Here is a 17,828-nt window from a genome sequence, read left to right on the forward strand (position 1 = left end):
ACCTGGAAACTGAATCTCCCCCAGTAATGTTGTACCATATTGTATGATGTAAAACAAGTCCCTTCTCCACCTGGAAAAAAAGAAGCAACACAACTTTTTATTAGCACTTTGAAAGGGGCTACTGTATGTGAAAGAAGGTTTTATCATAACAATGCCTTGTACAGTTAAATAGATTTATCATACATATATTTTTGTTTCCTTCGGTTTACCAGTGAACAGTTGATAGCGGTAACTAGTTTGTGAATAAAGTGTTGAATGCCAAGGTTTCCTCTTCACTTAATCTGGGGTGTGTTTATTTTTCATCTTCATCTCAGTCCTGCCAACTTTGATTGGGAGACTCTGTTACCAATGCTATATATGACAATGTCTTTGTGCACATTCATGCACTGTCTAACATATTTTTCTGGGTTCTGAATAACCACACGTTTGATCTTGTTTCATATTCAGCCAGCAGGGGTCACCGGTTCTTTCCGTTTGGGAAGCCTTATTAATGACTAGCACATACAGTTTATAATCATGTCAGGAAATTTGAAATCGCTCGACAACTGCATTGTTTTATTAGCCTAGTACATAAGCGTTCTTTCACAGACAGGTTATTTGATGACGGACTCCAGTCCGTGGTGTGTTTATTCTGTCTGGGCACTAGATGGGGGTATTTGGATGATTTTTGACACAGATCATCAGACAGCAAAATGCAGAGAGGACAGTTCAATTACAGTCCTGTAGGGATACGATTCCACACAACCCAAAGGCATGGTGAAGTTTAGTGGAGGGGAAGGAGGGAGAAACGCCGACCGTCTGACTCACACAGACAGGGCAGGGGTGAGAGGCAGTACTCTGTGCTGTAAGTTACGTGGAACTGCATATAGCTGGGAAATCTACTACAACGCACATCTTTTTCCAACTTTTTGCGCATATAATGTGAGGAAAATGGCCGAGACAAGGTACGCAAGTTACTATTGTACAGTGTATTGTCAATGTATGTTTAGATGAACGAAACTAGACGGATACAATTTAACAAGTTTTTCTTCTGTTGATCCTCGTTACAATGTAGCCGCTATTCACTTCTGCCGATTCATGACTGACTGCTGTGCAACCGTACAATACCGCTAATAAAACAGGGCTGAAGTAGGCTGATTGACTTGCGATTAAGTTTCAAATTGATCAAAACCTTTATGGCAAAACGTTTTGTCTCGGTTTAGCTTTTCGTGCCAGAAATGAAAACGTTCACTGCATTTGCAATTCAAAGAGTATGCTATGAAAATTCATAAGAACCAACATTTGTCAAAGGCAATTCGTTATTACAGCGTAATAATATCATGTAGTCAATGAAACGTACTAAAAGTTGATACAGGACACTAACAGGATATAAAAACGAATGCATTGGGATAAATGTTATGGTATTTCAATAATTATATGATTGTTCTGTATCAATATGCATTTTATATTGTTGCTCTTTTTTTCCTAGACAGTATTTTTTTTGAACACAACATATGCCTACCTGTCCTACATCACCGTGCACTCCACTGCTCCTCATGGGTGTGAAAAAGTAGAACCAGGCAAACCATGCCACTGGGCAACTTCAACGTTCAAATACGGGAACTAAGGTTTTCACAATGGAATAGGTCTAATGGGTTAGTCTGGCGGAAACATGCCTGATCTTGACCGGTTGCATATCCGTGAACAGATGCTGAACGCAACAGGAGATGGCTGGTTTGTTACAGGACCGCTCCTGACTGAGCGGTGGTAGGCAGAAGCAGGTGCATAAACATTCATTCAAACAGCACTTTCTTTGCGTTTGGCCAGCAGCTCTTCGTTGTGGGTCAAGCATTGCGCTGTTTATGACTTCAAGCCTATCAACTCCCGAGATGAGGCTGGTGTAACCGAAGTGAAATGGCTGGCTAGTTAGCACGCCCTAATAGCGTTTCAAACGTCACTCGCTCTGAGCCTTGGAGTAGTTGTTCCCCTTGCTCTGCATGTGTAAGGCTGCTTCGAGGGTGGCTGTTGTCGTTTTGTTCCCTGGTTCGAGCCCAGGTAGGGGCGAGGAGAGGGATGGAAGCTATACTGTTACCCTGGCAATACTAAAGTGCCTATAAGAACATCCAATAGTCAAAGGTTAATGAAATACAAATGGTATAGAGGGAAATAGTCCTATAATTCCTATAATAACTACAACCTAAAACGTCTTACCTGGGAATATTGAAGAATCATGTTAAAAGGAACCATCAGCTTTCATATGTACTCATGTTCTGAGCAAGGAACTTAAAAGTTAGCTTTCTTACATGGCACATATTGCACTTTTACTTTCTTCTCCAACACTTTGTTTTTACATTATTTAAACCAAATTGAACATGTTTCATTATTTATTTGAGGCTAAATTGATTTTATTGATGTGTTATATTAAGTTAAATAAGTGTTCATTCAGTATTGTTGTAATTGTCATTATTACAAATAATAAAATAAAAATATTGGCCGATTAATCGGTATCGGCTTTTTTGGTCCTCCAATAATCAGTATCTGTATCTGCGTTGAAAAATCATAATCGGTCGACCTCTACTCCCTAGTATCCGCATAAAGAAAATATGCGCATTTTCCCACCCATGGTGTGTTCCCACCAAATTGACTTTTTGCTGATAAAAATCAGTGTGTCATGTCATAGCGCACACAAAATGTACTTTTCGATTGTACCGAATACAAATCTAAAGTTCAATATGTTTCCATCACATTTTCAACAATACTGATAGTTTTGTCACAACTACTATTGCGTTAGCAAATGTTCCTACTCTGGTCTTAGAAGGCGGTCGACAGCTCGCAGATAGGCTGTGCAGGTATAGTCTACACATGATGAGATGATTATGGATAAGAGCGAGAATTGTTTTATTTGTCAAACACAGTCAAGCATCGATCATAATGTCACCAGAATAAGACCCCCATTATTTATTGGAAAGGAGCATCAAGATCACAGTGCACTTTCATCATAACTTACTTCATCTGTAGCCTAATAAACTGCATGGTTTCCCTAGTCGTAGTGGGAGGACCACACACCATATCAATAATACCACATAATGACAAAGCGAAAACAGAAATACCTTATTTACATAAGTATTCAGACCCTTTGCCATTAGTCTCAATTGAGCTCAGGTGCATCCTGTTTCCATTGATCATCCTTGAGATGTTTCTACTACTTGATTGGAGTCCACCTGTGGTAAATTCAATTGATTGGACCTGATTTGGAAAGGCACACACCTGTCTATACAAGGTCTCACAGTTGACAGTGCACGTCAGAGCAAAAACCAAGCCATGAGGTTGAAGGAATTGTCCTCAGAGCTCAGATACAGGATTGTGTCGAGGCACAGATCTGGGGCAGGGTACCAAACATTTTTTTGCAGCATTGAAGGTCCCCAAAAACACAGTGGCCTCCATCATTCTTAAGTGGAGGAAGTGTGGAACCACCAAGACTCTCCCTAGAGCTGGCCGCACGGCCAAACACACGGCCAAACACCGCAATCGGTGGAGAATGGCCATGGTCAGGGACGTGACCTAGAACCCGATGGTCACTCTGACAGAGCTCCAGAGTTCTCTGTGGAGATGGGAGAACCTTCCAGAAGGACAACCATCTCTGCAGCACTCCACCAATCAAGCCTTTATGGTAGAGTGGCCAGACGGAAGCCACTCCTCAGTAAAAGGCACGACAGACCGCTTGGAGTTTGCCAAAAAAGGCACCTAAAAGACTCTCAGACCATGAGAAACAAGATTCTCTGGTCTGATGAAACCAATATTGAACTCTTTGCCTGAATGCCAAGTGTCACGTCTGGAAGAAACTTGACACCATCCCTACAGTGAAGCATGGTGGTGGCAGCATCATGCTGTGGGGATGTTTTTTAGCGGAAGGGACTGGGAGACTAGTCAGGATCAAGGGAAAGATGAACAGAGTGAAGTACAGAGAGATCCTTGATGAAAACCTACTCCAGAGCACCCAGGACCTCAGATTGGGACAAAGGTTCACCTTACAACAGAACAATGCAGGAGTGGCTTCGGATCAAGTCTCTGAATGTCCTTGAGTGGCCCAGCCACAGCCCGGACTTGAACCCGATCGAAGATCTCTGGAAAGATCTGAAAATAGCTGTGTAGCAACGCTCCCCATCCATCCGGACAGAGCTTGAGAGGATCTACAGAGAAGAATAGGAGAAACTCCCTAAAAACAGGTGTGCCAAGCTTGTAGCATCATACCCAAGAAGACTTGAGGCTGTAATCACTGCCAAAGGTGCTTCAGCAAAGTACTGAGTAAAGGGTCTAAATACTTATTTAAATGTGATATTTCAGTTCTACAAACCTGTTTTTGCTTTGTCATTATGGGGTATTGTGTGATGAGGAAAAATAGCAATGTAATCCATGTAAGAGTAAGGCTGTAAAGTAACACAAAAGTCAAGGGTTCTAAATTCTTTCCGAATGCACTGTATTTGCGCATACCGCCATTTCTTGCATAATTAATTTTACCAATCCAAAAAGATCCCACCATGTCGAATGAAAAAAATATTTGTTGGCATTTATAAAATTGTATCGGAACTTCCTCTTTCCGTCACAGCTGTCCAGATGTTTGTTTTTATAAGGTAGGACTTTACAAACTGTGGATGGAAACGTGGTTAGTGTCTGTCTGTGAGTGGTCTGAGTGGGGAGGGGAAAACTGCTCTTATTTGGCAGAGAGGTTTGGAACTCTCCTTCTTATTGGTCTATTAACTAATTTACCACCTGGTGATGTCACCATGCAAGCCAAAACTCCATCCCACCAAAACAGAGAGAAATGTCCGATCTTTTCAAACATCTGTTACAATGTCACAGTATTATTCCAACCTCATAGTGTGGAAATGTATGTAAAACAGAAAAGTCTGGTTTTTGACTGCATTGGACCTTTAGTGGAGTCATGAGTCGGATGGGAGTGGACATATTTTATTCATCATTTAGCTCTTACAGAGTCAATTAGCTAGTGTTGGCCACATGTTTTAAACAATTGAATCAATTAGAAATCTAAAGATTGGGGTAGTTCAGCTCCACTTGATAGCCTGTAATCAGTTGATGTATAGTAAAGTAGTTAGAGCAGCTTGCTCTACTGAATTGAGATGCCTGTACTCTATAATCATACTTGAAGTGAGTCCAAGTTACACATTGTGAAGACCCTGAGCAAATGAAGGCAATGGAAGCACAACCTATGTTTTATTGTGGTATGGAAAAGCCAAAGTTGGATTGTATGATTGTGGTCCGATTTTAATGATCACTTTGTTGTCTTGAATCTTGTCAGATGCTCCTACAAATTGCTTGGTTTTGTTGCCAAAGTTTAAACACCAAGCACTATTGCATGTTCCAATTTGCTATTACTATTATATGAAGTATTCATGTACTATATTTCCATCTTTGTTTTCCACTGCTATCCTGTGGAGAGAGTGAGCATGCGTGCGTGGGAAAGAGACAGGTGCTTATATTCAGACCCCTTGACTTTTTCCACATTTTGTTAGGTTACAGCCTTATTCTAAAATGGATTAAATCAATTTTTTCCCTCATCAATCTACACACAATACCCCATAATGACAAAGGATAAACAGGTTTTCAGAAATGTTTGCTAATTTATTACAAAAAATGAAATGGAATTATGACATTTACATAAGTATTCAGACCCTTTACTCAGTACTTTGTTGAAGCACCTTTGGCAGCGATTACAGCCTTGAGTCTTCTTGGGTATGATGCGACAAGCTTGGCACATCTGTATTTGGGGAGCTTTCCCCATTCTTCTCTGCAGATCCTCTCACGCTCTGTCAGGTTGGATGGGGAGCGTTGCTGCGCAGCTATTTTCAACTCTCTCCAGAGATGTTTGATCGGGAGCAGGTTTTCTAAAAGGATCTCTCTGTACTTTGTTCCGGTCATCTTTGCCTCGATCCTGACTAGTCTCCCAGTCCCTGCCACTGAAAAACATCCCCACAGCATGATGTTGCCACCACCATGCTTCACCGTTAGGATGGTGCCAGGTTTCCTCCTTATGTGCCGCTTGGCATGTGGACAATTCCTTCGACCTCATGGCTTGGTTTTTGCTCTGACATGCACTGTCAACTGTGGGACCTTATACAGACAGGCGTGTGACTTTCCAAATCATGTCCAATCAATTTCATTTACCACAGGTGGACTCCAATCAAGTTGCAGAAACATCTCAAGGATGATCAATGGAAACAGGATGCACCTGAGCTCAATTTCGGGTCTCAAATCAAAGGTCCTGCATACTTATGTAAATAAAGTATTTATGTTTTTCAAATATTTCTGCAAACCTGTTTTTGCTTTGTCATTGTGGGGTATTGTGTGTAGATTGTTGATGATTTTATATTTATTGAATCCATTTTAGAATAAGGCTGTAACGTAACACAAGTCAAAGGGTCTGAATACTTTCCGAAGGCACTGTAGGTGGTATTGTGATTACTCCTGGCTAAGGCCACTGCTGTTGTAGATTTGTTGTAATGGCTTTCCCTCTTCCAGTGCTCCTCCCCATTCACCTGTCTCTCCACTCTTTCCTTTCACCAATGTTCTGTGAGCCCAGGCACGCCAGGTGTGTGGGACTGTTTTTACTGGTCAGGGTCAGTTTGTGCTGACTGGGAGTTTGGGCTGAAAAGCTGCATTGTTGTGCCACTGACTGCTGGATGAACCGGAGGGAGCTAACCATCGTGGACATCATCAATGACCATTTTAGATGTTGTCAAAAAAAACTTGCCACTTTGGTGTGTCAGTGCAGAGACCTTCTTTACTGGGGTGGTTTGGTGCTGTCTGAATAATACACCTCTGTGGGGATGGAGATTGTCTGGCTACCCAGACTCCTTGCTCCGGCCAAACGCTACGCCCCGCCCACAGACGTTCGTTTCTTCTCCGCAATGAGTCTGAATCTGAGTACCTCCCTGACCCTTCACCGAACGCAAACACATTAGGGGTTGTCGGATTGGTCCAGAAATCAGTGGGTTGGGCCAGAGCCAGAACACACGTGGGTAAAGTGGCGGTTGGAAAATTCTCAATTGGCTTTGATACTCTGATTGGTTAGAGACGATCCAATCTCTGATGACTTTGTTTTGTACAACACCTCTCGTGCCCTTCATCACCAGAAGCAGCTTCAATGATGGCAGTCTCAGACTAAAGTGTGTGGCAACCGACAGAGCAGCGGAAGAATTTAGTGTGAGTCATCTGGCTAAGGGAGACACTCCTCTCATCTCTAGAGCTGTAAGGATGTCTGTCCGAGCTGTCCAGGCCATTAATGAATGATACTGGACTGCTACACACTACAGGCCATTCACCCACCAGTGTCAGAGCACTTCTAAGACCATGTCATGACTTTGTAACAACACAAGACAATCTAAAGCAACATCTACGGATTAACTGGTTAAGCAACATTGTCAACAATAATATGAATCAACAGTGATTTAGGTCACTCGGGCTTCCGAGTGGCGCAGCGGTCTAAGGCACTGCATCTCAGTGCTAGAGGTATCACTACAGACTCTGGTTCTATTCCAGGCTGTATCACAACTGGCCGTGATTGGGAGTCCCATAGGGAGGTGCACAATTAGCCCAGCGTCGTCCGGGTTTGGCCGGGGTAGGCCGTCATTGTAAATAAGAATTTGTTCTTAATTGACTTGCCTAAATAATAATGAATAATAATAAATCAGATGAAAGGCCTGGATCAAACTGTGAATTGAACCCTGAATGGAACTCCAAGAGCCTGGTCAGACCAAGTTTCTGTAGTGTATCTACACCCTTAGAAAAAAAGGTTCTATCTAAACCCTTTGAATGACCTTTTTGCTACCAGGTAGAACCATTTTGGGTTCAATACAGAACCCTTTCCACATAGGGTTCTACATAGAACCCAAAAGGGTTAGAAGAACTGTTACCATTCACCTCATGGACTGGCCACCCTCCAGAGCCTGGTTCATCTCTAGCCGTTTTCCTGTGTTCCTGCCTTCCAGTGAGTTTTTCCTAGCCACTATGTTCCTGCCTTCCAGTGAGTTTTTCCTAGCCACTATGGTCCTGCCTTCCAGTGAGTTTTTCCTAGCCACTATGTTCCTGCCTTCCAGTGAGTTTTTCCTAGCCACTATGTTCCTGCCTTCCAGTGAGTTTTTCCTAGCCACTATGTTCCTGCCTTCCAGTGAGTTTTTCCTAGCCACTATGTTCCTGCCTTCCAGTGTGTTTTTCCTAGCCACTATGTTCCTGCCTTCCAGTGAGTTTTTCCTAGCCACTATGTTCCTGCCTTCCAGTGAGTTTTTCCTAGCCACTATGTTCCTGCCTTCCAGTGTGTTTTTCCTAGCCACTATGTTCCTGCCTTCCAGTGAGTTTTTCCTAGCCACTATGTTCCTGCCTTCCAGTGAGTTTTTCCTAGCCACTATGTTCCTGCCTTCCAGTGAGTTTTTCCTAGCCACTATGTTACTGCCTTCTAGTGAGTTTTTCCTAGCCACTATGTTCCTGCCTTCCAGTGAGTTTTTCCTAGCCACTATGTTCCTGCCTTCCAGTGAGTTTTTCCTAGCCACTATGTTCCTGTCTCTGCATTGCTTGCTCTTTGGGGTTTTAGGCTGGGTATCTGTAAACCACTTTGTGACAACATGTCAATATTCCAGATTGGAAAACCCCCAGCAACCAACACCGGGGCGAACGTTACTCTAATGACTAGTTATTTCCAGAGACCTTTCAGTTGCTTTAACATTCCCCAAATACTCCTCCAGTCCAAACCTCTTGGCTCCTCTCCCTTTCTGTTTGGTTTTATCACCACCCAGTAGGTGGTTGTCTGGAAATAACTCACAGTATTTAACTGGTCTAACTGGCCCGTACCCTTGACGTGGTGGTCCTTAGGCCTGGGTCCCAGAGTAGTAGTCTGTAAAAACGCCTGCTCATTAAGACGGGCAGAGATGGCCCGGTTTCAGTGTTTTAGGTCATTACCACAGCCAAGGCTTGATGTGCTACATTGACTACACTCCTGGGCCATGACTGGAAGACCCATGCCAGGAATGTTTACAAAAGTAATGCTTTTAAATTGATGGTATTTTATGCTGTATACATTTTGTGTTTTTGCAATTCCTGATCTTGTTTTTCTTCCAATGGGTTGGCAGTTGGCTCCCAGCCCTTAGAGTGATGACGAATAGGCTATACACCTGTAGATGATGTGATTACTTACCTGCCTGCTTCCTTGTGAATACTCAAAGTACAAAGCAACATCTGAAACATTTGGTGTAAGGGAAGGATCAGCGGGAAGGCTTCTGTTGTCAACCTTGCATCTATCTCCTGTGCTAATTTATCGGGGTATTTGTGATTTTGGAGAAGAGGTTGAAGGGGAGGAGACTTTCTCACAGTGGGTGTTGGATCAGCACTCTGCTGCAACAAATCTCAGACGAACTTTAGAGTAATTGACATCTCCATGGTAACAGTGTTTGGAGTGGCGGCTGGCTGGGTAGAGGTGTTGACAGAGACCCAGTGTCAGGGACTAGGAGGGCTGTTGATAGGCATTGTGTTGATGTGTTCTGCTGTTTGCTGAGTAAAGCCTCCTTTTGCTCCTGTAAACACAGTCATCCATCACAACACCATGAGAAACCATGTCACACAAGACAGACTTCTTCTCTCCTCCGTTCAGCCCCAAGTCTGTCTTCTCCTGTCTCCAGAAACTTGCAAAATCATCTTTGACCATTTACAGTTTCCTGGTCAGAACAAGACTTCTACTGAAGGGTTCATGGTTTATCTGTTTTCCATGAATAATCGGCCTAAGGTTTATCACCTGCCAGGGATTTTCTTTTTATGTGTCAGAGTGTTTGCATACAGCCACACACACACATTCACACACACAATGCATGTGTCTGTGACTAACCTTGTATTTACCCTGGTGTCAAACAGCTCAGTCAACACAGTGGTGTAGCCCAGGTCAGCATGCAAGGCACCATGCCTCTCAGTCTGAATGTAGAGGCTTGTTTTCCTCTCTCACAGTGGAAACTCTGGATATTCCTTTGTCTCTTAATCACCTGGTCAGTGTTGCAGTAAAAAGGGTCCCCCATGACCCAGGCCCAGCAGACTGACCGGGGCGGGAGGATCAGCTTGCAGGATGGAAAAGGGCTCAGTGGTGGGCACCACAGTGTCCAGCCTGCCTCAGCCCAAACAGCCTTTCCCTTCCTGCGGAAAGGCTGGCGCGTGTGTTTGTGTGTGTGTGTGTGTGTGTGTGTGTGTGTGTGTGTGTGTGTGTGTGTGTGTGTGTGTGTGTGTGTGATGTTTAGAGCGGGTAAAGGTTGGGCGAGACAGACAGATACAAAACAGTGACCGCCACACTGTCTGTCAATATATCCCACCGGTGGTCAATTACACCCTGTCTCTACCAGCAGGTCTTATAGTCTTTGTGTGTGTGTGTGTGTGTGTTATGGATGTGACAGTGGGTGATGGAAAGGGTCGTGGTATTGCAGCTGTTCTGGTTGTCCTGATGTTTGCACATGCTAACCTCTGTGTAACCCAGGACTGGGGCCCCGTGTCTCCCAGGGGAGGGCCCCTAAGGACGGTCATTAGTAGAGTGGATGTGGGCCTGAAGCCTAAAGGAGAAGGCCAGTGGAAATTAACGATAATCTCTGTCGTTGTCTGGGTTAATGAGTGCTGGGAGCTGCTGCTCAGGAATGCCCATGGTCCATCCATCCATGCTTTTGTTTAATGGATCCCAGACTATGTGCTGGGAAAATCCACAAAGAAGAGGTATGATTAACCTACATGGGCAATCTGAATGGTTGTGATCAGTGGCGCTAGCAGTATCCTAGCGGTAGACACTAGGAGTGACAGGAGATGCCCTTAAGTCTTTGAGTCAAATCTCCTTTCAGGAGGAGGGCCATTGGAACATTGGAGGACGTAGGAGTGAGCTACTCCGCACGCACACACACACACACACACACACACACACACACACACACACACACACACACACACACACACACACACACACACACACACAGCCGCTACTTCAATCAAATCATGTCCCTGGGAGCTCGTTCAGGAGACTGGTAAGATCAAAGCACCAGAATACTTTTAACTCTACAGATTAGTTTAAAAAGTATCAGGATGCAAATTACCTGCAATTAGGCCTAATTAAAACCATAACTATTATGCAAATCATGACTGTTGGGGAAATTAACAATGGGACAATTATATTCAGCAAACAGAAAAACAACGGAAAACCTCATTTGACTAATTGCCAGTAACAGAATAAAATTGCGGCATTGACTGGTGTTCACAGTATGCGTGCACACAGACAGACTTATAGTTGTGTGTGTGTTGGAGGGTGTTGGCGGGATGTGGGGGGTCTTTAAAGAGCAGAGCAAAGAGGAGGTAACTTTAGCTGTTTGAAACAGATGAGCTGGCTGTGTCCAATCAGTCAGCCAATGGGTTTGTGGTGATAGGATCACTGGCACCAGCAGCTCTGAGACCACTGGACTCCTGCCAGACTCTCTCTCTCTCTATAGAACAGACACCATGAGGACGTTCACCCTTACTCGTCACTCCCTTTATATACCTAACCACCCCCCACCCTTTTCTCTTTAGTGTCTGCTATTTGTATTTGTATGTATTATGGATCCCCATTAGGTGCTGCCAAGACAGCAGCTTCTCTTCCTGGGGTCCAGCAACATTAAGGCAGTTGTATACCATTTTAAACATTACAAAACATTTCACCAACAGATTAAGTGTGTGCCCTCAGGCCACTACTCTACTACCACATATCTACAACACAAAATCCATGTGTACGTGTGTTTAGAGTGCGTATGTTATGTGTCTGTGTGTCTGTACCTGTGTGTGTGTCTCTTCACAGTCCCGCTGTTCCATAAGGTGTATTTTTATCCTGTTTTTTAATTAGATTTTACTGCTTGCCTCAGTTACTTGATATGGAATAGACCTACATGTAGTCATGGCTCTATGTAGTACTGTGTGCCTCCCATAGTCTGTTCTGGACTTGGGGCTGTGAAGAGACCTCTGGTGGTATGTCTTGTGGGGTATGCATGGGTGTCTGAGCTGTGTGCTAGTAGTTTAAATGGACTGCTCGCTGCATTCAACATGTCAACCCTTCTTACAAATACAAGTAGTGATGAAGTCAATCTCTCCTCTACTTTGAGCCAGGAGATTGACATGCACATTTGAGGGCCAGCCGTGCTGCTGGGCCAATTGTAATTTTCTTAAGTCCCTCTTTGTGGCAGCTGACAATACAACTGGACAGTAGTCCAGGTGCGACAAAACAATGGCCTCAAGGACCTGCCTTGTTGATAGCATTGTTAAGAAGGCTGAAGATCACTTTATTATGGACAGACCTCTCCCATCTTAGTTACTGTTGCATCAATATGTTTGGGCCATGACAGTCACCTCAACTTTCTCAGTTTCCACATTATGCCTTACAATATTTAGTTGAGGTTTAGGTTTTAGTGAATGCTTTTAGTTTTTGAAATGTTCAGTACTAACTTATTAGTTAGTGATTTTACTTGCTGTGGTAGCTGATGTGTATAGTGTGGAGTCATCAGCATACATAGACACAGAGGCTTTATTCAGAGCCAGAGGCAGGTCATTAGTAAAAATTGAAAAAAGTAATGGGCCTAGACAGCTGCCCTGGGGAATTCCTGATTCTACCTAGATTATGTTGGAGAGGTTTCCATTAAAGAACACCCTCTGTGTTCTGTTAAACAGGTAACTCTCGATCCACAATATAGCAGGGGATGTAAAGCCATAACACATACATTTTTTCCAGTAGCAGATTATGATCAATAATGTAAAAAGCTGCACTGAAGTCGAACAAAAAAGCTCCTACAATCTTTTTATTATCAATTTCTCTCAGCCAATCATGTCATTTGTATAAGTGTCATACATGTTGAATGCCCTTCCATGTAAGTGTGCAGAAAATCTGTTTGTTTACTGTAAAATAGCATTAATTCTGGTCGAACATCGTTTTTTCCAAAAGTCTACTTAGGATTGGTAACAAGCTGATTGGTCGACTGTTTGAGCCAGTAAAGGGTGCTTTGCTGTTCTTGGATAGCGGAATGACTTTTGCTTCCCTCCAGGCCTGAGCGCTCACACTTTCCTGTAGGCTTAGATTGAATAGATGACAAATAGGAGTGGCAGATATAGTCCGCTATCATCCTCAGTCATTTTACATCCAAGTTGTCAGACCCAGGGGGCTTGTCATTGTTGATTGACTATAATCATTTTCCCACCTCTTCCACATTCACTTTATGGAATTCAAAATTACAGTGCTTGTCTTTCATAATTTGGCCCAGTTATGCATGTATAGATTCAGACTTTTGTTAATCTTGCCAATTCAAAAATCATTAACCTCTTCAGTCGACCCTCTACTTTTTTGAACATTTTGTTAAAAATCGCGCAACATTTCAGCGCCCTGCTACTCATGCCAGGAATATAGTACGTTCATATGGTTAGAATGTGTGGATAGGAAACCCTCGGACGTTTTTAAAACTGGTTAAATCACGACTGTGGCTATTACATAACGTGCGTTACATCGGAAAGCGCAGGAAAACCTGATCACAGAAAATGGAAATAAATATCCTTGCGCCACTTCCAGCAATTGTTAACAGTGAGCCGAATTAGATAAGACCGAGCATTCAACTCCCACAGCATCCCCATGTTGTCTAGAGTCTTGTGAATTGAATCTTTGATTCTTGGTTGAACCGAAAGAGGGGCACGACTTACCTCCGGTCTCCGCCCAGATCATTCCGGAAGAGCTCTCTCCTGAAATTTTTTCCAAGACGACAGCTAATGATTTCTACATCGCCTATGGATGATTTTTATCGCTTATTAACGTTTACTAATACCTAAAGTAGCATTACAAACGTATTTCGAAGTGATTTGTGAAAGTTTATCGTCTACTTTTTGAATTTTAAAAAATGACGTTACGTTGTGAAATCGCTGTTTTTTTCGTTTATCACACAGTCTACATAGAACGATATCTTGGCTTTATATGGCCCGATTTAATCGAAATAAAGACCCAATAGTGTTTATGGGACATCTAGGAGTGCCAACAAAGAAGATGGTGAAAGGTAATGACTGTTTTCTATTTTATTGTGCGGTTTGTGTAACGCCGAAATGCTAATTATTTTGTTTACGTCCCCTGCTGTGCTTTTCTGTTGTAGTGTATTGGTGCATGCTATCAGATAATAGCTTCTCATGCTGTCGCCGAAAAGCATTTTAAAAATCTGACTTGTTGCCTGGATTCACAACGAGTGTAGCTTTAATTTGATACCCTGCATGTGTATTTTAATGAACTTTTGAGTTTTAACTAATACTATTAGCATTTAGCGTAGCGCATTTGCATTTCCAGAGCTCTAGTTGGGACGCAAGCGTCCCAACTAGAGGCAAGAGGTTAAAGTAGTTGGCAATATCAGTGGGTTTTGTGATGAATGAGCCATCTGATACGATGAATAATGGAGCCGAGTTTGCCTTTTTGCCCAAAATGTAATTAAAGGGGCTCCAAAGCTTTTTACTCTCATTCTTTATATATCTTGTATATCTTTGTTTCATAGTATAGCTTCTTCTTCTTTTTGTTCAGTTCAGTCACATCTCAATTTATAGTACGTTTGCCAATCGGCTGTGCAGTCAGACTTATTTGCCATTCCTTTTGCCTCCTCTCTCTCAACCATACCATTTTTCAAATCCTCATCAATCCACGGGGATTTAACAGATTTAACAGTTTTTACAGTCATTTACTTAATGGGTGCATGCTTATTAGTAACTGGAATAAGCAATTTCATAAATGTGTCAAGTGCAGCGTCTGGTTGCCGCTCATTACACACCACGGTCCAACAAATATATTTGACATTTTCAACATAGGAATCAAGACAAAACTTGACCACTTATACACTATATTATAAATGCTATTTACATATTCATATCCACATATCCTCTTGTTAGTGTCCCTTCTCCAAACTCAGCAGCAGCAAACAACCTGTGGGAATGTGTGCACAGTGGAGCGTATGCCGAGGCCAGACGGATCTATCTCTGTGTGTGTTTTGTTGAGTAAAGACCCTGTAGAGGTAAGCAGAGTAACAGAAGTAAGAGAGGCGGGGGGCAGAGAGAGAGAGAGTGACAGCATTTATAAGCCTGTTTTCTGTCCACCTCTTTGAGGAGAAAGCCTCTTTCAGGTCTCCCACCTCATCCTCAGACCCCAGGGTCACAATGGAGTGTTGAGTTAACTGAACACACAGGGAGACCATCACAGAGTAGAAGAAAAGACCCATTATAGTTGTCAGGGCTCCTAGTTATGTGCACACACACACCGCTGCCTGGTCCTGACAGAGTGTGTAGACACACGGCTGGCGTCAAGGCTGCCGGGTGCTGGGTCCTGACTAAGTAAACACACAGGCAGTGTTCTGGGGGCGTAAGTGGCTGTGGTGACCAAATGCCACGGCTCTCACAGATGGTACCCTGTCTATCTACCCTCTCAGCACTGCCACAAACACACAGAGGGCAAGAAAGAGAGGGACCAACTAACAAAAGGGACAATATTGTTTTTCACCCCCCTGCTTCCACCATTTAAATGAGTGGTTTCCTCGCCTCCCATGCCATCTCCTCCTCATCATTCCCCTCCTCTCTACTGTTTCTCTTTCATTGTTCTTCTTTTGTGTTTTCAGTGCCCCCCCATGTCTTTTATTTGTACCCCTCTACACATCCTCAGAACAGAACTGAGCGGAGTGGTTGGTTGGACATCCACAGTGTAGCTGGTCCTCTGGGCCTTACCACGGTCTGCTTTGTAGAACCCTCAGTGTCTTGGGAACTGTGCTGTTATTCCCCAGGGATATGAACTAGAGGTCGACCGATTATGGTTTTTCAACATACCCATTATTGGAGGACCAAAAAAGCCGATGCCGATTAATCGGCCGATTTAAAAAAAAAAATTGTAATAATGACAATTACAACAATACTGAATGAACACTTATTTTAGCTTAATATAATACATCAATAAAATCAATTGAGCCTCAAGTAAATAATGAAACATGTTAAATTTGGTTTAAATAATGCAAAAACCAAGTGTTGGAGAAGAAAGTAAAAGTGCAATATGTGCTATGTAAGAAAGCTAACATTTCAGTTCCTTGCTCAGAACATGCGAACATATAAAAGCTGGTGGTTCCTTTTAACATGAGTCTTCAATATTCCCAGGTAGTACATTTTAGGTTGTAGTTATTATAGGAATTATAGGACTATTTCCCTCTATACCATTTGTATTTCATTAACCTTTGACTATTGGATGTTCTTATAGGCACTTTAGTATTGCCAGTGAAACAGTAAAGCTTCCGTCCCTCTAGTTAGCGCGCGCTAACTAGCTAGCCATTTCACTTCGGCTACACCAGCCTCATCTCGGGAGTTGATAGGCTTGAAGTCATAAACAGCGCAATGCTTGACGCACAACGAAGAGCTGCTGGCAAAATGCACAAAAGTGCTGTTTGAATGAATGTTTACGCACCTGCTTCTGCCTACCACCGCTCAGTCAGATACTTAGATATTTGTATGCTTGTATGCTCAGTCAGATTATATGCAACGCAGGACACACTAGATAATATCTAGTAATATCATCAACCATGTGTAGTTAACTAGTGATTATGATTGATTGTTTTTTATAAGTTAAGTTTAATGCTAGCTAACAACTTACCTTGGCTTACTGCATTCGTGTAACAGGCAGTCTCCTTGTGGAGTGCAACGAGAGAGAGGCAGGTCGTTATTGCGTTGGACTAGTTAACTGTAAGGTTGCAAGAATGGATCCCCCGAGCTGACAAGGTGAAAATCAAATCAAATCAAATCAAATTGTATTTGTCACATACACATGGTTAGCAGATGTTAATGCGAGTGTAGCGAAATGCTTGTGCTTCTAGTTCCGACAATGCAGTAATAACCAACAAGTAATCTAACTAACAATTCCAAAACTACTGTCTTATACACAGTGTAAGGGGATAAAGAATATGTACATAAAGATATATGAATGAGTGATGGTACAGAGCAGCATAGGCAAGATACAGTAGATGGTATCGAGATGATATAGAGTACAGTATATACATATGCATATGAGATGAATAATGTAGGGTATGTAACATTATATTAGGTAGCATTGTTTAAAGTGGCTAGTGATATATTTTACATCATTTCCCATCAATTCCCATTATTAAAGTGGCTGGAGTTGAGTCAGTGTCAGTGTGTTGGCAGCAGCCACTCAATGTTAGTGGTGGCTGTTTAACAGTCTGATGGCCTTGAGATAGAAGCTGTTTTTCAGTTTCTCGGTCCCAGCTTTGATGCACCTGTGCTGACCTCGCCTTCTGCATGATAGCGGGGTGAACAGGCAGTGGCTCGGGTGGTTGTTGTCCTTGATGATCTTTATGGCCTTCCTGTGACATCGGGTGGTGTAGGTGTCCTGGAGGGCAGGTAGTTTGCCCCCGGTGATGCATTGTGCAGACCTCACTACCCTCTGGAGAGCCTTACGGTTGTGGGCGGAGCAGTTGCCGTACCAGGCGGTGATACAGCCCGCCAGGATGCTCTCGATTGTGCATCTGTAGAAGTTTGTGAGTGCTTTTGGTGACAAGCCAAATTTCTTCAGCCTCCTGAGGTTGAAGATGCGCTGCTGCGCCTTCTTCACGATGCTGTCTGTGTAAGTGGACCAATTCAGTTTGTCTGTGATGTGTATGCCGAGGAACTTAAAACTTACTACCCTCTCCACTACTGTCCCATCGATGTGGATAGGGGGGTGTTCCCTCTGCTGTTTCCTGAAGTCCACAATCATCTCCTTAGTTTTGTTGACGTTGAGTGTGAGGTTATTTTCC

General features: G+C 43.0%; 1 protein-coding gene across 1 annotated transcript in view; it reads left to right on the plus strand.

Annotated features, from left to right (window-relative positions):
* The first annotated feature begins 783 nt into the window (after positions 1-783).
* LOC115132166 (rho GTPase-activating protein 39-like) overlaps positions 784-17,828 on the plus strand; it is a 106,001-nt gene continuing 88,956 nt past the window's right edge. The window contains 1 exon segment of the mRNA XM_029664472.2: positions 784-944. Within this exon segment, the coding sequence (XP_029520332.2) occupies positions 931-944 (14 nt within the window). The 5' untranslated portion in view covers positions 784-930.

The sequence above is a fragment of the Oncorhynchus nerka genome, linkage group LG7 (genome assembly GCF_034236695.1).
Source record: "Oncorhynchus nerka isolate Pitt River linkage group LG7, Oner_Uvic_2.0, whole genome shotgun sequence".
Classification (NCBI taxonomy): domain Eukaryota; kingdom Metazoa; phylum Chordata; class Actinopteri; order Salmoniformes; family Salmonidae; genus Oncorhynchus; species Oncorhynchus nerka.